This window comes from Onychostruthus taczanowskii, unplaced genomic scaffold (genome assembly GCF_017590055.1).
Source record: "Onychostruthus taczanowskii isolate IOZ18803 unplaced genomic scaffold, ASM1759005v1 scaffold86, whole genome shotgun sequence".
Taxonomy (NCBI): domain Eukaryota; kingdom Metazoa; phylum Chordata; class Aves; order Passeriformes; family Passeridae; genus Onychostruthus; species Onychostruthus taczanowskii.
In genome coordinates this window covers 272,599-299,230 of record NW_024506552.1, presented here as the reverse complement: position 1 = coordinate 299,230, position 26,632 = coordinate 272,599, and the positions used below count along the sequence as shown (strand labels likewise).

The 26,632-nt window shown below is 47.0% G+C and overlaps 2 protein-coding genes across 2 annotated transcripts; one reads left to right on the top strand and one right to left on the bottom strand.

Annotated features, from left to right (window-relative positions):
• Positions 1–6,091: 6,091 nt before the first annotated feature.
• Positions 6,092–11,727, top strand: LOC121346889 (1-acyl-sn-glycerol-3-phosphate acyltransferase alpha-like). The gene is given in 7 exon segments (XM_041425041.1): positions 6,092–6,130; positions 6,132–6,361; positions 7,633–7,766; positions 8,128–8,303; positions 8,542–8,637; positions 9,148–9,220; positions 11,582–11,727. Coding segments are annotated over 7 exon segments (894 nt in total).
• Positions 11,728–14,105: 2,378 nt separating this feature from the next.
• LOC121346871 (myeloperoxidase-like) lies at positions 14,106–25,917 on the bottom strand. Its single transcript, XM_041425013.1, has 11 exons — positions 25,779–25,917; positions 25,048–25,171; positions 22,927–23,056; positions 21,486–21,686; positions 21,081–21,396; positions 19,550–19,710; positions 18,875–19,127; positions 17,437–17,607; positions 16,031–16,268; positions 15,348–15,565; positions 14,106–14,146 (listed from the first exon to the last, which is right to left on the bottom strand). Exons 1-11 carry the CDS (start codon positions 25,915–25,917, stop codon positions 14,106–14,108), a joined length of 1,992 nt encoding a protein of 663 aa, XP_041280947.1.
• Between the last annotated feature and the right edge of the window lie 715 nt (positions 25,918–26,632).

Here is a 26,632-nt window from a genome sequence, read left to right as displayed (position 1 = left end):
AAATCACTCAGTATCACAAAGCCAAGTGAAATAAGTTGTCCAGAGGCTAATCCCAAATCACACCAGCTGCTGGCTTAGGCCATGGAACTACACAATGCTTCACCAGGATTTACTGTCAAACACATGTTTTGGACCTTCCTTTTAAAATTTTCAACCCCCAAGGAATGATCAAGGCATTGGAATAACAGTAGATTTTTGTTCTCCGATTTTTTTTTTGTAAATCAATAAATCCATCAATTGCCAGAGAAAATGCAGGATGCCTCTGAGAGAAGAAGAAATGGTTGTCTTGCACCCCAAACACAGTCCTAAAATGCCCTGTGTCAGGTTTTGCTCCAATATGGAAGGAAGAAATTTGCCATAGGGATGAGAGTTTCTCACTATTCTTTCCCATGGTCCAGAATGCCCAAAACATCCTCTGATGTGACAGAAACCTATGACAAGTTATTCCTGAGGCCTGGCATGAGCCAGAGTAACTCAGCACTGGCCTGTAGAGCTGGTGGAATGTGGTCTGGCAAAGATAAAAACAAACTGAACAAACAGGAGAGTAATAACTACTCTGGTTTCAATCCAGCTTTTTCCCTTTTCCTGAAAGGGATCAAACCCCTTTTCTCCTCCCTCTGTAGCCTGCTATATTCCTGTTATTGCTTAATAAATGGCAATTTTGGGCTGAGGCCAAAATGTTCTTTACATTTCATAAAAGGTGCAGCAAGCACACGTGAGTGGAGGATGGTGGTAGGTTTTCTGTGGGGATACTGGGAAAGGGCAGTTCCAGAAGTTGTCTGTTGTTAATGAAAGAAGGTATTTCTTGCTGAAGCCTCTGACCCTAACTCCTGTATGATGCAGAGCTGTGAAAGTCAGCACTGATGGGTGGGAGGTATTGACTGGGGTGTCCCAGTCTCTCCAGATCTGGTTTGCCACTCCTGGTTGTCTAATTGTGGCATAGCCCTGTGTCTGCTCAGCCCATCTGGGACAGATATCATTCATTACCTGTCAACTTCAGCAGTTCTCCTCTGGGGGAGGATATGACTGGCTCAAAATCACCCACAACCCCTCTGTGTGCACTGAGCACAGACAGCTGATTTTTTTTTTCTTTTTAGCCAAGCTGAAATTTGGATAATTTTAGTTACTTTATCAGCTTGATCAAACATATGCAATGCAACATGGGGACTGTCCACAGTGTGCCTGGCATGAGCCTGCCTTGGCCAGTGGAGCTCCTGAAGTGGGGGCTGCCTCCTGCAGCTAGGATGGGATGGTTTGCTCTGATCAGCCTCTGCTGCTGGTTTCAGAAGGGTAGCTCTCTCTCCCAGCTCAGTTGAGTCCTCATTCACTTTCTTTCCCACCAGCAGCCTCCCCCAGCTGTTTCAGCTCAGACCTGGATGTCCATCCCGAGTTCACCCTGTCAGGTCCTTCTCCCAGCGCCAGCTACATTTTTCCTCAGTGGATGCCCACCAAGGTGGTCAGTGGGCTGCAGCACATAGGGTGCAGAGACGGGCTGAGAAATCTGGATCTGATCAGTCTGGAGAATGAGAATGGGAGGAGCGATTTATGTCTCTCTGAGGAGTAGCTGTGAAGGTGGACACTTCCCAGAGGCTCACAGGGAAATGACCAGAGGTAACAGATGCAGGTTACAACAAAGGAAGTAACCTTTAGACAAAGACAAACATTATTCCCTGTGATACTGCTGTGATGCAGACACAGGGATGAGAGAAATCTTGGGTATTCTTCCAAACTGTGTAGGGCTAGAGCAAGCTCTCTCGATTTTCAGTTAACCCTGCTGTGAGTTGATCTGCAAACCTCCTGGTGTCCTTCTCCACTTCAATTTTCCTGTGATTTACAGTGATAAACTGTTGTACTTCCTAGCCAGTTCATCTGGCTGGGCTCTAAGCTATCCCATGTATGCAAGTTTGCAGCTCAGGCTGTTCCATGCTGTTGCATTCTTTTCTGTCAGGCCTGTCATGATACCACAGGAATCTTGATGAGCCAGAACACCTTTTCTTGTAAAACCTCTTCTCTTGTCATTACAAGCACTTCCCAGACATGCCTTTACTCATAAATTGGTCTGTGAAGCGAATCTGTGCCTTGTAAAACTGAGGGTTATATAGATTCATCATGGAGCTGCAGCCAGAGCATCATAAACAGTTTCCCAAGTCTTGATGATCTTTCTCTAATATATTTATCCTGGAATCCCTCTGAAGGTTTTAATATCAATGTTAATGCCTCTAAGTGAGAAGTAAGGATGAATTCCCTTTTGACCTGTTCACACTTTGGAGGCTGGTGACTGATGCTGTCCTTGGCCAGACCCAGCACTGCCCTTTGATAACTTATCATAGAAACATGGAATATCCTGAGTTGGAAAGTCCAACTTCTGGCCCTGCACAGACTCCCCGGCAATCCCACCCTGTGCCTGAGAGCACTGCCCCAACCCTCCTGGAACTCTGGCAGCCTTGGGGCCATGTCCATTCCCTGAGGAGCCTGTTCAGTGCCCCAACACCCTCTGGGGAGAATAACTTTTCCTGATATCCAACTAAAGCCCCCAGCACAGCTCCAGCTGTTCCCTCGGGTCCTGTCCATGGTTACCAGAGAAGAGACTGGTGTCAGCCCCTCTGCTTGTTCCAATCCATTTCAGAGTGGATATTTATGCCAGCAATTTTCAGTGGGAATCACTCTCATTTCAAAATCCATTCTTATATTTTGTGTTGGAACCATTGCTTTGAATTTGGAAGTCACTTGCAATCTTCAGCTTCACCAACTCCTCTCTCTCACATATTGCTGTGCTGACAACAGACCATCCTCTTCTGAGCCTTCATGTGGTGAATAAGACAATTTTCTTGGCCTTTTCCCACCACATTTTCTCACAAAGGATCACTTTCCCTGCCTCCCCTCTCTCTCTTCTGGCCAGTGTGTGGCTGAGCAGATCCGGGGAGTGGGAGAGTCATTAAAACTTGGTGACAAAAGCTCATGGTGTGACCAAGTCCCTCGTCTCCCTATCTCAGATTCACTTAAATTGAGCCAGGTCCTGGAAAAGGTGCAAAGACCCAGGGGCAGAAAGGAGTCAACTGGGCATGACCACACTTGGTCTGGAGACTGGGATCTTCATTAGAGCTGCAGCTTCTGAAAACACCTTGCAGGTTAGGCAAGAACCAACTTCTTCTGAAATGGGAGCAGGATGGATCCAGGCGCTGGGGATCCTTGCAACAGGAGAAAATGACAGCTCTGGACTTTGGTATCTGTGGGTTTGGAGCCTGAATGTTGTGCTAGATCTGAGCTGCCTGTCTGTCTATGGTGAATTGGGAATGCCCTTGGCTTTCTCCATACTCATCAGAGACACTTATCAGCTGTTGGAATCAAAGACCTCCTTACTCTGCACAACTCCCTGACAGGAGGAGGCAGCCAGGGGGAATTTGGGCTCTGCTCCCAGGGAACAGGGACAGGAGGAGAGGGAATGGCCTCAAGTTACACCAGGGGAGGTTCAAGTTGGACATCAGGAGGAATTTCTTCTTAGAAAGAGTTGTCAGACACTGGAAGGGGCTGCCCAGGGCAGTGGTGGAGTCCCCATCCCTGGAGCTGTCCAAGGAAGGACTGGACACGGCACTCAGTGGCCTGGGCTGGTGACAAGGTAGGTGGACCAGTCACAGGTTGGACTCAATGATCCTGGAGGTATTTTCCAACCTCAATGTTTCTGTGAAGTCATTGAAAATTGCTGACAGTGACTTAAAATAAACCTTTTCAGTGGTTTGTGAACTGTTGGGTGTTGCAGTGTGTTTTCTTTAGTTTTTTTGGTATGCTCACTGTTCAATTTGTGATTTTGCAATCCCCTTATGCCACTCCATACCAAGTTTTAAACCCCCACCTTCCCAGTTGTTAATCCCTCCCATCCCTGCCCTTTTTTCCCCGAATCCCCCTTGCTCTCAACTCCCACTGGGTGTCAATTCTCCCCTGAACCTGCCCTCTCTTCTGGAGAAATCCCTGTCTATTTTGTGTCCTTTGGAACCCTTACCCAAGTTGTTTCCCTCCCTAGTGCTCCTTTATTGGTTCAAGTGTAAAATACCCTGCCATCAACCCCCCCAACCATACCCCTATCGGTTTGCTACCCCAAACCCCTCCTGCCGAGCGAGGTATGAAAGCTCTTGCTAGCCCCAAGTCTTGGTCTTGGGTGCTGATCATGAAACAAAGCCACCCCCATTTCAGCCCAAGACCCACGCTGCTGCCTTTGTTCCTGCGCCACACCACCGCTGGTAGCTGGGATTCTGCGGAGCTGGCAAGGGGGTCTGTGGCACCCCATTGTCACCTAGCCAGGACATAGTCCTCACCACAACAGCTGGGCACTTGCAGACTTCCTTGTACCTGATATTCTGGGTGGGTTTCTATGTGCAGAGTTGTGTCAAAGGTTTCCTCTACAGCAGGAGCCTCATAACAGCACCCTGGTTTGGAAACCACTGCCATTAGTGAAGGACAGCCATTCCACTCCTTTCACTGGCATTGCATTTTAGGAACCTCTTTCTGGTAGGTCAGGATGAACCAGTTGTGCATCAAATTAACCTTCTCCCAGTTGCAAAAGGCCACAATTTTGTACAGATGAGGTACAGGAAAAGTTGACAGACATAGAAAGGGAACAGTTTGCTGGATCAAATCGCGGAGAAGCAGAACAAAGCCATGGTTTTTCTCTAAGCACTGGCTCCCCCAGGGACCTGGTCTCTACAAGCAGCAGTTCAGAGTGTGCCAGTGTGCACACATGGGGCTCTTGTAGTATCCATGTGCTGGTGCAGGGACAGTTCAGATGCTGCGGAGAAGCTCTTTGCTTTGGCTGCCTCTCCTGTGGTTGCAGAGAAGCCTTGGAAGAGCTCAGAGGTGAGGTTGCAGTCACCTCTCTTCAGTTTTCCAATGAAAATCAGGAGAAGAAGGGTCAGTGGCTAAGCCAGAGGACCAGGGAGCACAGGCAATGCCTTTCTGTATCAGTATGTCTTTCCTCAGTTTCTTCAGGAAGTGTCACTGAGTCTTGCCCATTTTACTGTTCTTAAGGATTTGACTTTGGTCTTTAGGTTTTAGATGATGATCATTGTGGTTTTATGGGTCCTTGGGCTATTCCCTTTTGATAATCTGCAGCTCTCAGACCTGGCTGCAATTGAGAGTCATTGCTCCTTTGAAGTGCCAGCTGCTAGAGCAAGGCCTGGTGTGCAGATGATGAATCATGAAACATTTGCTTTTCAGCCCAGTCACTCTGGCTACTGCAAGTTCCTTTTCACGCAGTTGTTTTAGGAGATGAAATGCAGTTGGAGCAGTCCCAGGTTATACCTGCATTTTCCTGATTTACTCCTTGCTTATGCAGATGCTGTCTGAACATGCACCTGCCTCTTGCCAGGAAAACATTGGGAGTCACTGCTCTTGCTTTATCTTTTTGTCTAGACTTGTGGCACTTTTCCCTCTTTTCCCACTGTGCATGCAGAATGTCCAGCTGCTCAGCTTGGTTCCTCCAGTGCCTGGATGTGTAGAGCAGGATCTGACTGATCAGATCACAGTTCTTCTCTTTCTCCCCTGAAAATACTGATTTCTGATTTCCTGGACATCTTGCAGCCAGCTCGCTTGGTGAAGATCAATGTTTGCACAAAGTGAGACAGCCTGGAGTCATAGAATCATGGAATCATGGAATGGTTTGGGCTGGAATGGACCTAAATATCATCCAGTTCCATCCCTGCCATGGGCAGGGACATATTCCACTATCCCAGGTTGCTCCACGCCCCAACCTGGTATTGGACACTTCCAGAGACAAGGCAGCCACAGCCTCTCTGGGCAGGGTTTGTGCTGTCCAATACAGCCTGCTCTTCCCCAGTAAAGATTGTCTTAAAATTCCTCAGGGTTTCTCTTCCCAGAGCCCCCTGAAGGGGCTCTCCAAGCACTGCCAGCCCCACAGCCCCTGCACACAGATGGCTTTGGTGCTGTGTTTGCCCTGTTGCCATCCAGCCCTCCCGAAGCTCTTGCAGTGCATTGCTAAACTGGCTTCCCACGGTGAGTGCAGCTCCCAGCAGAGAGCACAGCCTGGCTGAAGCCTCACTCCCAAACCTCATTCCAGCTTTGCACCACCCACACAGAGCTGATGGAGGGAGTCTCACCTCTGCTCCACATCACCAGCTGCTTGTGACTCGTTCACTGCTCTGCTCAACACACTCTGGGCTGGAAGGATGGAGCTTTTCCTCTTTCACTACCCCTTTACCTGTCTGCTCATTGCCTTTCTAGTCCTCTACCAGGTGAAACCTGCATTCAGATTCTTCTGCAAGATGACCTTCTATAAGTTGTGGCTCTTCACCATAAGCATTGGGGTTGCCATCCTCAGTATTCCTCGTGGACGTAACGTGGACAACATGATGTAAGTTGTCTGTGACTCCTTTCTGCCCTGAGCATTGATAGAGCCCACTCTATCCAATGCTTTGATTTGGAGGGTCCTGGGGGTACGCTGTGGTGGGGAGGGATTGGTTTTATATTGATCTGGGGAGATGACAGACTATGTAATTCAGAGAAGGGGTATGGGTTTTAATACTAATTTGGGGTTGATAAAAAGAATAACAAATTATGGAAAGAAAGGATGTAAAACGTGCCAAAGCAGGTAATGCCAACAATCCGGATGTAATACATATTGCTATTTTTACTAGAGCTCTTTCATCTGGGCTTTGGAGGTGTATTTCCCTCTTCCCCATGGCTGAGCACTCTATTACTAACTTGTGTTGAGAAAGCCTCTCCAGGCTCTTCCCATTCTCTACTCTGAGCCAGTGCACACCTGAGACATCACCACAGTGCAGTGCTGGCCCCTTCATGGGCACTGCTTCCCATCACCTCAGTGACAGCTTGGTGTCCCAGGTCTGGCAGTCCCCCAGCCCATCCCACAGCTGTCCATCCTGTCTCTCCAGATTCTAGGCAGACTCTCCAAGATGTGGTCTCACCTGGAGGCTGTATGGGCTGTTCAGGAGTGATCAGTAGTGGCAATCAGGAATCTGGGCTGAGTGGGATGAAAAGATGACTCTGCTACACAGCACCACAGTGCTTGAACCCTCCTGAAGTGGTGCAGAAGCAGGATTTGCTATTCCATTTTATGCTTCAGTGGAAATTCATATCTCCTAACTGAGCATCAGCCTTTTGCTTTGAGAAATTTTGTTCACCTCTTAACTTTGGTGCCTATTTTTTCCCGGATGTTATTTTAGCAATATCTCTTCAAATAGGACTCCCAGCATTGCAGCCTAATGTCACCTAAAGGCAAATCCCTCTCTTTCCACAGGCAGCAGGGTTAGGCACAGGTTTACTGCAGCCCGTATTCCCAACCCAGCAAGGTGGGGAAGAAAGCAGAGTACAAAGGTGTGCTGTGAATCTGAATATTATCTAATATTTGGTTGATCTATGGAACTTCTGAAGCTGTAGTTGCTGGGTCATTGGTCATGTATGGCTTGAGGGAAACCTGCAAGGTGTATTTGTCTTCTGTAATTAAATAATTAGCTGCAGAGGGACACTAATTGTTCTCCGAGTCATGGTCAAAGCTGTGTCAGTGGGAAACCAGCAGAAGCAGAGTGTGAGGTGGGCTGGTTTGGATGCAAATTTTGGCCCCAAATTTCAACATCTCTTTGGCTAATCTCCACTCCTCTTTTCCAGGTTTTTGCGCATATTGACCATGCCACTCAAATACATCTTTGGCATTCAGATAGTGGTGAAGGGCAAGGAGAACCTCAGGACCAAGAAACCTTTTGTCCTGGTGCTGAATCACCAGACCTCCCTTGACATCCTGGGTATGTGGTGATCCTGTCTCCTGCTCCAGGCAGGCAGAAAGGGAGGGGTGGCTGCTACAGAGCCCTTCACCAGCCAGCCCCAAGCCAGGGTTGGTCTCCAGGGCATCAGAGGCATTTTCAAGCTACATCAGCTTCAGCCTCTCCAAGGGAATGGGGACAAGGCTCTCAGCTGACCACAGCCCTCTCATAGCTGCTCTCCTTAAGTGCCAGTCCTGAGTAGAAGGTCGGGAGACCCCCAGAATTCCCCAGGGATTCTATGAAGCTTCAGGCATGGCACCCCCTGGAGCACAGGGCTGTTGCCTAGAATCTAGAGGGACCCTGAGTGCAGATGATTTGTTCTGCCCTTGCTGTCCCCTTGCAGTGATGATGGAGATATTGCCAAGGCGCTGCGTGCCCATTGCAAAGAAGGAGATCCTGTACATGGGCACATTCGGCCTGGCCTGCTGGCTCGCAGGCGTCATCTTCATCGACCGCAAGAGGAGGGAAGAGTCCATTGGCACCCTGACAGAGGTGGCACACTCCCTGCACAGGGACAACGTGAGTGGGGAGGAGTCCGCTGAGGAGCTGCTGGAAAACGGGAATCTGAATGTGGGTGGAAAGAGATCTTTGTCTGTGGGCTGGGCATTGAGCAGAACAGAGTGAGAGCATCAGTGTGTTCTGTGCCCATGAATGCAGGTCAGGGGTACAGAGATGACCCCCAGGGCACCATCCCTCTGCAGTGGCTTAGAATTGTACCTGGAAGTCCTTCCACCCTAATGTCTTCTCCCTCCTGCAGTTGCGTGTCTTGATCTTCCCTGAAGGAACTCGCAACCATGGTGGCTCCATGTTGCCCTTCAAACGTGGGGCCTTCCAGCTGGCTGTGAAAGCCCAGGTGAGACCCACCTTCCTTCTGCCCTGGAGTGCAGTTTGCCTCCTGTGGTCCACCACCAAACCAGGGTACTGGTCCCTGGCTTCCCTATGAATTGCACACATACCCAGGAGCCCTTGGGGCTTGCAGATGGCGCAGGAGGGGTCTGTTTCAGAAACAGAGAGACAAGTGGAAAACCTTTGTTACAGCTTGGGATAAAAGTGGCGGGGGGACCTTGGCATGAGCCCTAGACCTCCACAGGGAAGTTTCTGCTGAGCTGGCCTCTCTAGATAGCAATTTGACAATCCATTTTTGTTGGCCTAAAAACAGAGATGAAAATACAAAATCCAATGGCGAGGACATGGGGTGATACAGTTAAATGATCTAAATATTCAAATAATCCTTCAAGTGTCTGCTGTGACACTGATGGTGATAATTATCAGCAAGGTGTAGAATTCACCTAAAAACATTAGTTGAATTTTGGAGAAAGGATAAGGAGATGCACATATTCACTGTAGACTGCCTCTCCTCCAGGTGCCCATTATTCCTGTTGTGTTGTCTTCCTACAACAACTTCTACAACCAGAAGGAGAAGAAATTTACACCAGGTGAGGAGGACCTGGGGCAAAGAATGGTCTGGATGGTGGTGCAGGCTCAGTCTTTGGAGCCATGACTGGGGTGGACAGAGGACCACGTGTAGTATGGAGATGGCACCCAGAAAACACCCGTTTCTGTCTTCTTGGGAAGAAATGGGACATTTCAGGCATCACTTTTTCCTTTCCCCTTGGATTTCTCACTGCTTGTCCAATACCTGTCCAAGAGAACTTGGAGAAACAGCAGAGTCCTGGGGCAGGTCCTGCCCCTGACCACCTCCCCCCCACCACCCCCCAACTGTCCTTGGATCTGCAGGTTCATGGAGAGTTAGGAAACATTTATGATAACAAAAATTTCCACTGGCCGCTGATAAAATTTTAGGGGAAAGAATAACACAGGTCTTGGACTTCAGAGAGAAAATGCAGGAAAAAAATGGTACAAATGCCAATAGAATAAAGTAAGCCATCATGTTCCTTCTCTCCCTTAGCTGCCACCCACCTTAAAATGGACTTCTGCCACTTGCCACTCTTTTCCAGGCCAGCCCTGGTTTTCCCTGAGGAGAGGATCTGCCTCTGAAATTCTCATTCCTCCCATTGTTGTGCCTAGGTGTAGTCATTCCCTTGCAGGCAGGCACCTGGAAAGAGAGAGTGGTACAAATGATAAATATGGAATTGCCTGTTTCCAATAATCTTTCACCTGCTGGGTTTATCCTCTCCCTGTTCACACACAAAAGTCTTTTGGATCTGGAAGTGTCTCCCCACTTGAGGGTCAATAGGACCATGACCAGGGATTCTGCCAGACTGTTCCCTTCCCTTCACATTTGTGCTCTGGGAAATCAGAGAATAACCTCGTGGGGAGGGATATTGGAAAAAGCTGCATATTTTGCTTTAAGCAAGGCCAGGTCTAAAGACAGATGAGTTACCTTTGTGACCAGTCCAGAAAATGTTGTATTAACTCCGAGGATGGAGATGCCAAGAATTTCCTGAACTATTTAGGAAAGACTTTTTGCAATTACGTGTCTATTTGCCTCTATACAACTCCAGTCACCCTGAGAATTCATGGTTAGCTAATTCCATGCTCAGCAGATCTCTGAGCCATTTTCCAAATGGCTGTAAAACAGTCAGGACCTGAACTGCTGAAGAGAGAACCCTAGTTAGCTTTCCTTGTACTTTCCCACTTTCCCTATCTAGAAGTTTTGCCAGAGCTGATTCTGAAGATGGTGGTCAAGCTTCCTACACACCAAGCAGGTCCATGGGTCAGGACAGCTCCCTGTGCCCGCCGTGGCTCTGGGTGTGCTGAGGAGCCTCTCAGAAGCCCGACTCTGTGCCTGGTGTTGGACACTGTCATTCACGGAACATGTCCAGTGCTTGCTGGAAGTCTGTTCCCAAGAGACCTACATTTTCAGCACAGCCTTGTAATCACTCTGCTCTTTCAGCAGGAACAAGTGAAGTGGGGTACCAGCCTGGCTTTGGGTGTAAGATGTGCAGGCAGGTAACACAGCATCATGGAATCACAGAAGGGTTTAGGTTGGAAGGGACTTGAAGCTCATTTCATTACACCCCTTACCATGGGCAAGGACATCTTCCATTAGACCAGATTGCTCCAAGCCCCATCCAACATGACAGACCCTTTTCCTTTGTGAAGTTCTTCTCTATGCTTGTTTTGCCTCCTTCCCACAGCTCGGCCACCGACACTGCTGGATCTCATTCCAGGGACACGTGTTAAGTCATGCAAGAACATTATAACACATCACAGCCTCTCCCCAGATCCCCAGGTTCCCATCTGTGCAGGCACTGTCTTGTCTGCACTGGCCCAAAATAGGGAACTCTTGGTGCCAGAACAGAAGAGCATGATGGCAGCTGCCCGGTATGTTCTTCCAGTTTACAACAGTCCATTGCTTAGGTGCTTCCCCAGAGAAATCTAACCCACCAGGGAAACCTGGCCACAATTTCTCTCATCCCAAAGTGTGTTTCTAGAAGGAGGGACCATGCTACATTTGGTATACATAGACAGAGCACAGCCAGTTTGGATGTGTTGTATTAAACATCTTCTCTTTGCCCGTGATCTAGACAGACCCTGCGATCTTTCCACTGTGAAAAACCATCCTGTATGAAACTATATGAAATCCACCCTATATTGCATTGTGCTGGAGGAGAGATTCCCCTCTTTCCATATTTATGATCTCTGTGCTCTCAGTGGATTGGAAAAGCTCAGGTTGGGTTTTTGCTGTGTACATTTGGGATGTGGCTGGGCTCCCACACCACTGGTGTGGGAATGAGAGCATTTCCTTGGTTGGCACCAACCCTCCTGCTGTACCGCCTCTGGCTCTTCTATACCACTCATGGGGCTTTTTTCCTTGTCTCACCTTCTTCCAGGAAAGATGATCATCCAGATCCTGCCAGAAGTGGATACGCTGGGCCTGGGCCCAGAGGATGTTGCCAAGCTGACGGAGCAGGTCCGTGACTCCATGCTTTCCACCTACCAGGGGATATCAGGAATGACAAATGGAGCTTCCCATTAGCGATCCCATCTTCCAGCTCCAGCTGTGTGTGCCACAGTGGAGGGGAGGCCATGACAACCACAGGAAGGTCTGTCAGCAGAGACAACTGTGGATTGCAATGCTGACAAACCAGAGACAGGCAAAACATCCACCAAGAAGAGAAGCTTCCAACGGGAATGTTCTTGTGTTCCTCCTAGAGAACTGTGCCACCCAGTGAGACAGACACACAATGGACAGCTGGACACTTCTGTGTAATCATACTGCTGAGAATGTCCCACCAGCTGGACCCCAGGCAGAGCTGGGCCCTTCCTGTGATCATCACTGCCTGCTTATAACCACCTTTCCCTGTTCAGATCCAACAAGGCAGAGGCATTGATCCCAAGCCTGTGACCATACTGCCTGGGAAGTGGCTGCCTTGGGCTTTGAGGGTTGCCACATTTCCCTGGAATACACTCAGGAGAAGGTGCTGTTTTCTTCCTCTTCCATGGGGAGGATTTGGGAGGTACCTCTGCCATGAGAGACGGAAACCAAGGCAGCTTTGGGAGAGGAGAATTAAAGACCTTACATGTGTCTACAGGGCTTGGTGGTTTCTTTGGCATATTTAGCCTTCCTTTTAAGCTGTGGAAGATTTTACTTTCGGGGCTGAGCACATCTTGAAAGTGCAAGAGGGACATGTCTGGGGGCTCAGAAACCAGAGGCAAATTGCAGGAGTATGCTGCCTAATATCCTTGCTATGCCCAGATGGAATCATCATCCCTGGAACTGTTGAAAAGATGTGTGTATCTGGTGCTTAGGGACATGGTTTAGTGGTTGGCCTGGCTGTGCTGGGTTAATGGACTCGATCTTGGAGTGCTTTTTCAGCCTTACTGATTCTGCAGTTCTGTTATGATTCTATGATAACCTCATGATTTTTAGCACAACCTTTCAAACACACTCTGGGAGCTGCAGTTCCTGATTTCTGAGTCCAGCCTTCTGTCTTCTCTGTCAGAGGATGCCCACCAGCCACGATGTGATTTGCTTTTTTGTGCTGGTACGATTAGCCATGAACCATAGCCAAAGACTGTTTTGGACACAGGTCTGACTTACACAGAATCACACACAGATTCACAGAATCATTTAGGTTGGAAAAGCCCTCTAGGATCATCAAGTCCAACCTGTGACTGGTCCTTACCTTCTCAACCAGCCCAGAGCACTGAGTGCCACATCCAGTCCTTCCTTGGGCACCTCCAGGGACGGGGACTCTACCACCTCCCTGGGCCCCTTCCAGGGCTTGATCACCCTTTCCAAGAAGAAATTCCTCCCGATGTCCACCCTGAGCCTCCCCTGGCCCAGCCTGAGGCTGTTCCCTCTCCTCCTGTCCCTGTTCCCTGGGAGCACAGCCCGACCCCCTGGCTGTCCCCTCCTGTCAGGAGTGGTGCAGAGCCACAAGGGCCCCCCTGAGCCTCCTTTTCTCCAGGCTGAGCCCCTTCCCAGCTCCCTCAGCTGCTCCTGGGGCTCCAGCCTCTTCCCAGCTCCATCACCTTCTCTGGACATGCCTTTCAATGTCTTTCTTGCAGTGAGAGGCCCAAAACTGAATGCAAATTTGAGGTGGGGCCTCAGCAGTGCCAGCACATGGGGACAGGCACTGCCCTGGTCACGCTGGTCACAGTGTGTCTGGCACAGCCCAGGTGCCATTGGACTCTTATCCACCTGGGCACACTTGGGCTCTTGTTCAGCCACTGTCAACCAGCTCCCCCAGGCCCTTTTCTGATGGAAAGATTTCCAACCCCTCTTCCCCCAGCCTGTCATTAATGCCAACTGTAGGTGAGTGCACAAGGATGTGTTTTATTATTGCCCAGAATACCCAAACCACACAGATTCACTGTAGGATTTAACTAAAACTTGTTTCAAGGCTTCAAGATGCAGCTGCCATGCTTCAGTGACTTCAAAGGCTGAAACCTCACTGCTGATTAGAAGCAGCCTAAACAGCTCTTGTGCAAAACCAGGAGATTGGGAAAGTTTTGGTGAAGATTACATGAATGTGCTAATTTCTCAGCAGGAAAAAGAATAAGGAGTTTGATTTTGCAATGCAAGCATGCCAGCCAGCAGGTTTGACACCCATTCAGGATGGGAAGTAAAAAAAATTGTCATAATTACACTTTTAGAGAGTCAGAAAGCCTCTGATCAGTTCTTTAGGGCAACAGAAAATAAAATATCATTGCCCTTTCATCTGAAGACTTACATTACTGGAAGTTTTTTGAAAGAAATTATATCTTTAAAAAATCCCATTACAGGAAATAGAACAGATTACATAGTCTTGAGCTCCCCTCTGGGAAACCATGTGCTGATGTTCAGTCAACAGCAGCCAGTGGAGCCTGATGTCCAGGCAGAAGTTTCCCAGGAGCAGCTCAGTGCCACCATTAGGGGTTTCCAACGCTGGTCTGATGAGTAGGATTAGAAACTGTCAATAAAGCAAGAAAAAGCTGCTGAGAGGCACAAAGTCTTTCCTGAACACACCATTTTTGTCCACCTTTTTCTCATCCCTGTATCCTTGCACCTCTGAGACACCGTGGTGCTTCCAGCATTAGAATGAGTGGTTTGGGGAAAATTTCTTGACATTTCAAAAGGTTCAACTTCTAGCAACTGCTTTTAGCCCTGGAATTTAACTCTTTCTGGGTTACACAAACACTTTGACTTCCCTCAAGCCTGGTGAGAAAAGAGCCACAGGAAGAAGCTCCACACATTTTAGTGACCATAAGAATATGATTAAAAAAGAAATGAAAAAAACTCTGTTGTATAGAGAGCAGGTAAGTTGGGCTCAGGTCACAAAGAATGGGGTGAAGCCACCATAATTTAGCCTTTAAGTGCAAATATCTGTCTTAAACAACAGTGTTTCACTCAAATAGTTACTCAAACTCAATACAGGAACTGCATGGATATGCTTTGAGGTCTGTGCCTTGCAGAAAGACAGTGTAGGTGATCCCCAGGTATTGTGATCATCTATAAATGGGTTGTCAGAAGGAAAAATAATCCAGTCCAGTCCATTCTTCAAGTCTCTGTTCTCCCACATAATTTCAATTGGGAGACCCCTAGTCAAAAGTGTTTCAGTAGGACACTGAGTGTCCACATCTCTGACAAAGGCATTGCTTTACTGTGGCACATCATAACCTTGATCATGTGTGTTCAGCTATTGGTGTGTGAGGCCATACAGTGTCAAAACTACTCCAGATATACCTTAAACTGATTTAAAGCTTTGGGGAAGATGAGGAGAGAGCAGGAACTTGGAGCAGCACAGTAAGACTTTGGAGCAGGTTGGCTAATTCTAGTTGCTTTTTCATCAACACCTCTCCTGTCAGAAAAGACTATGGAATAAGGTCTTTAGAGGGCACATTCCCAAGGTCCAAAACAGGCTGGATTTTGAGGGATTTCCCATCTGCTTGAAAGGAAGAGGCAGGGAATAAGGTATGATGAAAGTGATGGATTGCCTGGAAACCCAGTTAACAGCACCTCTGCCTCAAGTGCTGTCTGAGTGTAGTTAAATGGACAGCCATCACCTCTTTCCACAGAATCGCTGTGCAAACCTTAGTTCTTTCTTTTCTTTAGGTGTAGAAAAGACCTTATAGCGCATTTATTATTTTTGACAGATGTTAGACCACTGGTACCTTTTGTGGCATTCTCAGGCTCATCTTTCCAGGATGAGAGGTCAAGCAAGTCAATCTCTTGGCAATCAGTGAAGTCCTCAGGATAAGTGTTGATCTTGAATACATCCCTGGGTATCTTTTTGATATGAGTATTGTCACAGATCACCCTTGACACTGAGATTTTTCTCAATGCTTGCAACTGTTGTGGAGTGAAAACTCCTGGGTTTTCCCACCAGAATCTGCAATGAAATTTTCAGAAGCAGTTTATAATCTCTAGTTACTTGCAGAGATGGGAACCTGACCAAGGTGAGTCTGAATGGTGCTTAATCCACCTTCCCTAGGAACACCTCTTTAGAAAGAGGTGTCTGCGGTGTGGCCAGATCTGCATTCTGACAGTGCAGAGAGCCTGTCTCTTCAACACAGCATCAGCAGACTGCTGGGATGCAGGGATTTATGCCCTGAGAGCAAAAGTCACCTCAGGCAGAGGCCACAGCAGATCCCCCATGATCGGGAGGTGGTACTCCTCAGCCACATTAATCTAGAGGAACAGGCTGAAAAAAACAGTCCTTTGGCCACTGGGCTAAAATGAAGGGATGAGCCTTGCTGGGAGCACTCACTGCAGTGCTGTAAATGGGCTGGCTTAGTGTGTCACAGGAAATGTCAGCATTTCCCCCCTGAAATGCCACAGGGAATGTATCTCTCACCTGTCCCCATCACGCAGGTTCCTGAACTGGGTGCCAATAATGCAGGACAGGAGGGGTCCGACTCTGCCCTGGGGAACCACGGGCTCTGCAACTGCCCCAATCCAGAGGTCAATGTTGTACGGTGTCCCATACACATTCATGAACTTCTTGGCCAGTTTGGGATTGCCCAGCACATCAGATAATTCTTCTATAGTTTGGGGTTGGGAGAGCCCACAGAAGCCCCTCCAGGCATTGTAACCTGCAAAAGCAGGAGCAGCAGATGACCAGGACCCACTACCACATCTCCACAGCACCTTCCTTGGCCCATGAGAACTGCCTGCTTCTTCTCATGGTAGTAAAGGATCTGGAAGGCACTATTGTCTGAGCAGTCCCAACAAATGTCACATTTTCAAAGGTCCTTCTCATACCTACACTAAACGAATAGTTTGGGTTGTCTTTGTGACTACACCTCATCACGTTGGTTAAATCTTTCTGCTGCTGTGGGTGAATGCATCAGTCCTTGCAGCTTTGGGAGGCAAAATTTCTAGGATCAAATTCTTAGAAAAGAGGAAATTTGGTTGTGTTTAACCCAAGAGCACTCATTTTTTTCTGGCACCTGGGGCAGTCCCACCTGTGGGTGCAAGTCACTTCTGCTCAGAACTCTGGCTTGTCTGGGACACAAGACAAGATTGACGGGCAAATAACAAAGCCCAGGGGATGTGGCCAAGCCCATGTGAAAGTTTAATTTGGTCACTTGTGTCTCTACCTTCTGTACCACACATGCTTTCTCTTTGCAATACACCACTGCCTCTCACCCACTTTCTTACATTATCCCTAATATCATCTTTGATTTCTAAGCCTTTTGTCCTTGTCATACATGTCTCACAAAAAGATTTTTATCATACAGAAACCTCTTATTCCCTGAGCTTGACTGTCTGTCCATCCTTCACCCTCAAACCAAGGTACTGGTTCTTCCCATTAGTATAAAAAAAGCTCATGGAATAAGCAGCAGAAGGAAAAATAAGTCTTATTCACAGGAGGTGTGGACTTGTGTCTCCTTACGTGTGGAGACACGAGGCTTGACTCCATTTTCAGAAGGCTGATTTATTATCTTATGATATATATTATATTAAAATACTACATAAAAACTATACTAAAAGAACAGAGAGAAAAGATTATCATAAGGCTTGAAAGAAAAAGAATACAATAGAATGCATAACAAAATCTTGTGACTCTCAGAGTCCGATGCAGCTGCATCTGTGATTGGCTCTTAATTAGAAACAACCAACATGCACCAATCACAGATGCACCTGTTGCACAGCAGCAGACAGTTATTGTTTACATTTCTTTCCTGAGGCCCTTAGCTCCTCAGGAGGAGAAAATCCTGGCAAAAAGATTTTTCATAAAATATCATAATGACACCGTACCTGGAAGGCCATGGTCTCTTCCCCGTTGCATGTTCATGGCTCCTAGATCCAGACCCATCACCTCTGTCTGTTCAAAGAGGTGGTTCTGGAGCTCCTCAACGAGCAGCTGGTTCTGTTTCATCAGTTTTGCATGATCCACAACCATGCCCCGGATCAGGGGGTCGATGCCTCCTGCAGCCATTGAAAATCAAGGGAAGATTTTTTGTGCCAAGGTGCAGTTTTGATGGTCCCTTTCATGCAGCTGAAACAGCCTACTATGGGCTGGGTGGGGTTTTCATGTTTTCATTTCACCACGTGTATATGGAATCATGGAATCATGGAATCATGGAATCACAGAGTGTTTTGGGTTGGAAAGGACCTTAAAGCTCCTCTCATTCCACCCCATGCCATGGGCAGGGACACCTTCCACTGTCCCAGGCTACTCCAAGCCCCGTCCAGTCTGGCCCTGGACACTTCCAGGGCTGGGACAGCCACAGCTGCTCTGGGCACCCTGTGCCAGGCCTGCCCACCCTCCCAGTGGTACCTGTATGAAGCTGTACACGTCTGCAAGTGCCAGTAAATAAAGCCTCACATAGTAACTAAGTTACTGCATCCCTCCCCATCCCTTAGCTTTTCCTTCCACACCCCTAAATCCACTTGCTTTCCACCAGTCCCTTTCCAAGTCTGCTCCTCAGCCTGCCAGGCTCCATTGTGTCCTGGTGCTTGGGGGTCTGTCCAAGGTTTTAGGTTTTGCAATGGATTTTGCTTATAATTCACTATTAATTGACAGACATTTATTGAAACATTAAATGTAGTGATAGCATTAATTCATGTCTGACTGTCCACATCTTTTTCACAGCAATTAAGGAGACAGTATGAGCAAAACACAGGAAAATTGGCTGCACAACTGTAATTATATTTATCATAATTAATTAACCCATTTTGGAAGAGATATTTGTCTTCCTCAGAAAGACCAATCTGAGATCTCAGCTGTGTAATATCAGGACCCCATATCTCCAGTTAGAGCTAGGAAAAGGGATGGGCACCTCTGGGAAGGAATGATGCTGCTTTAGCTCAGTTAAACTGCATGCATCACCCTCTTGTCCATGTCTCTTGATTATAGGGGGATATAAGAGCTTTGTTTGACATAGACTTTGGTGGATTGACATTTGGCACAGGGAGTCTCCTGCCTCCTGGAGCAGCAGGAGCAACTGCATCATCTGAGTGGATGTGGAACAGCCCACTGTCAAGTCTTGCTGAGCTGGGAGGTGTCCAAGGAATGACTGAATATGCTGCTCAGCGCTCTGGGCTCTGTGACAAGGTGGGGGTCAAAGGTTGGACTTGATGGTCTTGTAAATCTTTTCCAGCCTAAATGATTCTGGGATTCTGTAATTCCATGTGCCTGACCAGCTGATCTCCACCCCAGGACCAGACCAGGACTGCTGCTCCGTGTTCTTACCTTCCATTATAATTCTCCACGGAGCACAAAAGGTCAAATGCAGAGGGACGTGGGAGGAGGAACACAAAGGCTGAAAGCTCTCATTCAAACGGGACACAAAAGGCTGCACTGATGTGTGGCCAAATCGGAAAGCCAGGGAAAAAACATTTGAGGCCCTTGGATCCACCTTTTCATTGTAACCACTGTACAAAGGGATCCACTTGCTGGTCTCCTCAGCCAGCAGGAGTGGGAGGTAATCTCTGTATGTTATGATCTGAAAAAGCACAAGAGCACAGGAATTTACCAGCAGCTGCAGCAGAAATGGCATCAGAAGTCAAGTGCAGAGAATGAACGTGGACTCTGTGCAGCAGAATTCATTAAAATTTTCAGAAAAAAAGAGCTGTAGCAATGGAATAAGTTTGGCATAATGGATTTAAATTATTTTAAAAGGTGAAATTATTTTATCTAATAATTAATTTATACATTAATACAATAAATAATTGATAAATTAGTAGCACAATGCATAAAAAAGCTCTGGATATCCATGCTGTCTCTATCCTCATTCACAATTTCCTACTCCCACAAATAACTCCACTGATTCAGCAAAACATTTTCCTCCTTTTGCCTGAAGGAAAAAACATTTCTAAGTGTAATGTAATGATAATATAATGATAAACAGTGAACAGTAATCAGTACCTGGTTTATGGCAATCACAATCTTTCGACTCTCCTGGTAAAGCTTTTCCCCATCCCAGTGGGGATTTAATTTCCTCAGCTCTGTAGCCAGGCGATTGTGCTCTCGGACAAAGAGAGTGTGCATTGCGGAGAGTCCCAGGTTTTCTGTCACACGTTTGTCACCTAAAATGAAAATATTTTATGAATTTAGTACATTGCTTTCAATTTCAGAGGCAGGTTTTTGTGTTAGGACAGACAAGAAGTGGTTATGCTCCTGGCAATAATGCTGTGGCTAGCCCATGCATCCCTGGAAGTGCACAAGGCCAGGCTGGATGGGGCTTGGAGCAACCTGGTCTAGTGGAAGGTGTCTCTGCCCATGACAGGGTGTGGAACAGGATGATTTTTCAGTTCTCTTCGAGCCAAACCCTCCTGTGATTCTATGAAAACTGGAGGGCACCCACTGAAGACCCTCTGTGAGATGATGGAAGAAGCACTAAGCATCTCCTCACTCAGCAAGGAGCCCTTCTCACAGACAGAGAATGAGGAAATGAGAACATTCTGTACTCTTATGATTGATTTTGCAAGCTTCACATTTATAATTTTTTTAATGTTATGCCTGTGATGGATCACTTCAAATTTGAATAAGTTCTGTATTTGTCTTCAGTTTGTTTAAATTTCATACAAACGTCTAGACTTTTCTTCTGATGTAGGGTGGGTTAGTTAATTAATCAATTAACTAGATTTCTTAAGAGTGTTTAACTGTTAGTCTTGATTGGATTGAAAACTGAATCATAGAATCACAGAATGTAAGGGACTTTAAAGCCCATCCCATTTCAACCTTCTACTACCCCAGGTTGCTCCAAGCCCCATTCAGCCTCACCCTGGACACTTCCAGGGATGGGGCAGCCACAGCTTCTCTGAGCAAACTTTGCCAAGGCTTCACCACCCTCACAGGGAAGAATTTCTTCTGTATATCTAATTTAATCTACTCTTTTTCAATGTGAAGCCATTCCCCCTTGTCCTCCCACTACAGTTACTAATGCAGTCCCTCTCCAGGCTCCCTGTAGTCCCTCCAGATCCTGGCAGGTGCTGTGAGGTCTCCACACAAGCCATTCTTCTCCAGGCTGCACAGCCTCAACTTTCTCAGTCAGTGCTGACAAGCTGACAATTGGCATTCAAGTAACGATGGTGAATTCTAGATAGAATTAAAAAAGCTCCAGAGAAGTTTTAAGCACTGGTGGCTATTCTATTGAAAATTTCTCATGTTTTCAAAAAGACTTTATAAAGGAAGAACAATCTGCTGTAATTTTTTTAGGAAGTTAAAATAATTTTTATGTTTATTAATCGATTATTGCTTGATTATTTTTCTTTTCTAACTGGAGAGAGGATTCCCTGTCTTTCACCTTACGTAGTCAGGTCTTGAAGTGCCTCATCCAAATATCACAGAATCACAGAATATCCTCTGTTGGAAGAGACCTACAAGGATCCTATACAGAGATATTTGTCCCTTTTTGACTTTACAACCCACTGAAAACCCCCCAGCTGCACCTTACCTGCTTTAAAACAGGGGATGTTGGCACTCCTGTTGGTGAGAGCACAAACACTGTGCGTCGTGTTCTCGAAGGGCAGCAATGCCAGCCCTGCGTCCAAGAAGCGCTGGTTCACAGCCATCAAGCCCAGCTGGTTGGTGAGATTTCTCAGGCTCCTCGCCAGGGCGTCGTCGCTGCCGTACACGGTGCTGGCGTCGATGAAGGACGTGGCGGCGTTGAGCTGCTCCCGCCGGAAGGTGCCGGGGCTGCACACGGAGGCTGACTGCACGAACGGCATGCAGGTGTCGGAGCTCAGCATCCGCGGGTCGTCAGGGGGGAACTAAACAAATGAGCCAAGTGATGCCTCAGAAAGCCCCGTGGCTTTACTTTGCTGCTGTAAGAGAGTGGCATGGGTGAGAGTCAGGGTACCTTAATAGGGAAGCAGGGGGGCTTGAAGGCACAGCTGGTGTGGCACTGGAGATCCAGGCTGGCTCCTTCCCCACTGGCAGGGGCCAAGTCTATGTCGTGGTTCACCCACTGGCCCCAGTGCATGAAGACCAGCGAGAGCTGCTGATCTGCAGTGACGTTCTTGTTGGCTGTGTGAGCAATTTCATTGGATACTTTTCGAACCTGCAGAAAACCAAAATGAAAATGTGACTGTCTCTGCCACGGTGGAGTGGTTGCCTCTCACTTGAACTCCCACTGAGACATCTTGGAATCACAGAATCACGAAGGTTAGAAAAGACCTCCGAGATCATCAACCTTCGACCGAGTATCCTCATTCCCTATAAACCATATTGAGAATTGCCACATCTACCTGTTTTTGAACACTTTCAGGGATTGACTTCTCCATCACCCTGGAAATCCTGCTCCAATGCTTAACCACTATGTCACTGAAGATATTTTTCCTAATATCCTAAACCTCCTCTAATACAATTTGAAGTTATTTCCTCGTCCTGTCATTTGTTCCCTCAGAAAAGAGGCCAACCCCTATCTACTCCTTTCAGGTAGCTGTAGATCATGCACAAGATTATCTTAGATAAAGTACTAAGAGTTATGGCATTACACAGCTCCATGCCATTCCTCAGCTCCATCCATCAATCGGTGTAAAAGTAGACTACACAGTCCTTCAGCCAAACCTGGCTTCATGGAAAGCCTGTTCCAGCTGAAACTTGTTTGTGAACACCTGAAAGTCAAGAACATGGCTGAGGAACTCACAAGCCTTATGGTTTGTACAAACCTCCTGGTGTCCCTGAGCACTGACTGCAGCAATCCTTGGGATGTATACTTTGGAAACTGCTTAAGAAAGCGTCTACAACCTTTTTCTCCTGTCTGTCTCCAACAAAAAATATTAACCTGAGCAATAACTCAGTGTAGCCATAATATTATGAAAATCCTTTGCTGGGATTTTTCCTCTCCTGAGAAGCTGAGGAGCCTCAAGAGAGAAATGTAAACAATTACTATCTGCTGCTGTGGAATGCAACAGGTGCATCTGTGATTGGTCCATGTGGATTGTTTTCCATTGATGACCAATCACAGCCACCTGTGCCAAGGCTGTGAGCAGTCACAGGATTTTTGTTATTCTATTCTGTTCTGTTCTTGTTGTAACCTTCTGATCTCTCTGTTCTTTTAGTATAGTTTTAATGTAGTATTTTAATATAATATTTAACATAATAAATCAGCCTTCTGAAATGGAGTCAAGCCTCGTGTCTATACACGCGGAGAGTCAGCAACAACTCAGTTGTGGAAAAGTAGCCTGAGATCAAAGATCAAGCAATTTACACTTTAGATATTGCCTCTGCTTCCTTCCTGATGGGTGCATTGAGGGCAGTGTCCTTACTCATGGCTGGATTAGGATAACAACTCTCACCAGTGGGAGTGGGAATCCATTGTAGCGCTTTCCTTCACTTGCTCCTCTGGGAACAGACATTCCATCTTCATACACAGCCGGGAGCCAGCGTGCGAAGGCGCGGTTAGAGGACCCCAGGTGGGAGTGATTTCTGCAGCATCACCAGAAAAACAACCTCTGTTATTTTTTCAAACATCAGCAGCCTTGTACAGACCAACATTTCACAGCCCTTTATTCCATGTCTGAACACTCTGGTAACAGGGATGAGACTGGAAAAACACCAAGAAGCAAATAATACCAAGGTTATAACTGTGGAGAAAAATCAACTTTTTAAAAAAGGTGCCTTTTTGTGTCACTCTATTATCTGTCAGTTAAACCTACATTAATTTTATTTCACATTTAAATCTCTCTATCATCTCTGTCTTCACTTCCGTCTCAAAATCCAACTCACGGCAGGGCCATTAGCATGGTGAGGGTGGCCATGTCTTGTCCAGCTGGGGGCTGGTAGCTTCCAGGGATGAAGATTCTCCATCTCTGTGGGGACCTGTGCCAAGGTTGCCCCTGGGGAAGTTTTCACACAGACCCTCTCAGCCTGCAGCTGAGGCCATTGTGGTGTTGCCTAGCACTGCTCCAAAAAGTTTTAATTGCTAAAGTCAGCATTTTGTGTTCAGAAGAAAAATAATTCTGATTGAGCCAATGATCTGTGGCCCTGTGGGCACAAAACTTAGGCAATGTCTGAGTGATGTGGCACTCAGGGTTCTGGTCTGGTTGATAAAGTGGGGATGAGTCAAAGGTTAGACTTGATGGTCTTGGAGGTCTTTTCCAACTTAAATGATTCTGTGATTCTGCACTGGAAAAGGAGAGGAGTACCCAGTGCTCACAGCAGTGTGCTGTGAAATAAGAGCACATCGTAGGAAAATCACTGTGCCAGAGCCAAAGCAATTCCATCAAGTACTAAGGACTCAGAACCACCAGGGTCTTGTTCTGATTGTCATTACTGTCCTTGCAGGCAAACTATTCTCAGGGTGTGCACCTCAAGCTGAGTAAGATCCTTGGGAAAATATTAACACCACAGGGATCCCTCAAGCCTCCCTCCATCTCTCTGACAGCCCAACAAGGTCAAGGACAACCCTACCCTGAGCCTCAAATCAGCATGGACACAAAATCCCACAACGGGTCAGGTTGGAACAGACCACTCTGGAGTCACCTGGTCCCATGTCCCTGCTCAGCCAGGGTCATCTCAGCCCTCATGGCATAGGACTGTGTCCAGATAGTGCTGGAATATCCCCAGTGAAAGAGACTCCACACCCTTCCTGGGCAGACAGACAATGTTGTCCTTGTGGGGCTGGAGGCCCTGGAGTCCAGGGGAACAGACTGGAAAACCCCAGTGAATGTGAGCTCCCTGCACGCTGCTGCAGAGCTGTGCTATGTCATCACATCTGGCACATCTGTTTCATGCCACGTGCACATTGGATGCAAGTCCCACTCAGATTTCAGATCTGGCACTGACACAGCAGGACAAGGAGCCTTGACTGTCATTGTCAGAGTAGGAATTTGGTCATTTTCTGGTAAAAAAAAAAATAAATTAAAAGCACAAAAGGAAATAAATGTTTGATCTGAGCTTTGAACCTGGAGAGAAACTATGTGCAAAAAATCCTGAAGAACTAATTTTCTCAGATAAAGGATGCACAATACACAAAGTTGGAAGAACCACAAATTAAAGTCTTATTTAATTCCCACCCTTACTCATCACAGAGTTACATCAACAGCTGAATATTATCATTCAAATCACCTGGGGAAATTAGTATTTTCCCTATGGAAGAGTGGAGGGATGATTTCCTGTAGCCTCCAGCAAAATGAGAGGCTGAGTCATAGCCTCAAAATTTCCTCAACTTCTTACCTGCCCCCACCCCAAGATCCTTTCCTTCATCCAAAGCAGCACATAAAGGGTAGTGGGTGCAAATCTGAGATTTTTGAGAAGTTACATCTTTTTCCTGACAGACACAGGTAGAAATTAATCCTCTGTTATAGGCTCACTAAACTGAGTATTTCACTCTTCTTGCCCTTTTGAAAGGCACTTTCACAAATCATCCACCCTGGGTCAGAAAAATGATACTTGCCTTGTCCACACACACATCCTACCTGTTGTTGCACTCCCCAGTAATGGTCCGGTAAAAATCCCTCTCTGGGCATTTAATGGAACGAGTCTGATAGTCACAGCCAGTGCCCTTGGAAATCATCTCCTTCTGTCTCCTGCTTAGCAGGTCTGCAAGAGAAACCCTGTAAAGCAACATCTGATCCTACTCTTCTTTTGTTGTTTTAGCTTCTCAGTGTTCTAGGTCAACACTTCAGCCAACTGAATTGGAGCTGTGGATATAAAACATCTGGATTGGAATTGTTAATTTGGTGCCTTAACCCTTTTGTGGATCAGCCTTCCCCTCTGGACTAAGGAAACGGGGTGAGCATAAAGCAATTTTCCAGGGGAATTTGGAGAGCATCATCACCAGGAAGGTTTTACCCCACCTGGGAACAAAACTGTGAGTTTGCAGAGTGATACAACCCAGGTGTGCAGAGCAGAAGTGGAAGATGGAGGGTTTTCAGTGATTACAGTCTCCAGTGGGCTTTGCCCCAGGTTTGTCACAGGTATTGTTAAGCTGTTTTTACAAGGGTAGGAGAGATGCCCTCTCAAAGATGATGAATAAAACACCTGGGAGTCTGGTCTATCTCTGAGAAACCTTCCAATCTATTCCCCTGTTGGGGAAGGGTTTTATCCCTGGTTATTTGGGTCATGGCAGAGCTGCTCTCTGCCACCTGCTGTGGCACATTTCCTGCTCTTTCCTCTTTGTAAGACATTTTGGTCTAAATCACATTACCTGTGACATTGAAACTCTGCTCCCCAGAGAGATGCAGCTTCCTTTTGAGGAGTTTCAAAGTAGTTTCCAAGTAATCAGCAGCACGGACTGCAGATCTGGTTCTTCCTATGGGGTCCTTTAGGTGCTTCAGGAAATCCATCGGGTTAACAATCTTTTCCTCCAATTTTCTCTTTAAGCTGAAAGAAGAGTTCCATGAGGCATCTTCTCTGAAATCAGAGCTCCTCTGTCATGCTGGACTGGGTGTAATTAGCTGTGACACCACTGCAGGGTCACGTGCAGGCCCTGCCCAGTAGGACCAGCTATCTGCACATTAGCATGTCAGCTCAGATGGTTTTGGCAAACAAAGCACTGTAATCTCCTACTTCAAGTTTGCAGCCACACTTCCTTGTCACAACAAACTTTGTTCTATCATGTGGAAATGCAGATCAATCAACTGTGACTGGATAAAATTTTACACGTATTATGTTTCAAGATTTATTCTGTGAACAGAGGAACAACCTCGCTCCTGTTCCATCTCTTTCTGGTCTCAAGGCTCTGTCTTGCTACTTCTGTAGGATGAGTGGAGAGAGACTCCTTCCCAAGTCATCCTACTGCCTGGAACCGGCCTTTTGGGACAATCACAGAGAATCCCTGGGGTCTGACTTCCACTGACACCTATCTGGGACAGGATGTCCATCTGCACAACTCCAGTCCTTCTGGAGAGGGGCAGAACTCCTGCTGCCAGGAGAGGACTCACACGTGTCCAGCATGTCTGAACCACTATGGATCAGTGAGAGGTGCTCACGGCAGTGTAGGTGAGGAAACAATACTTGGAGGTCATGGTTGGTGGTTCTGGGACCAGAATCCAGCCAAAC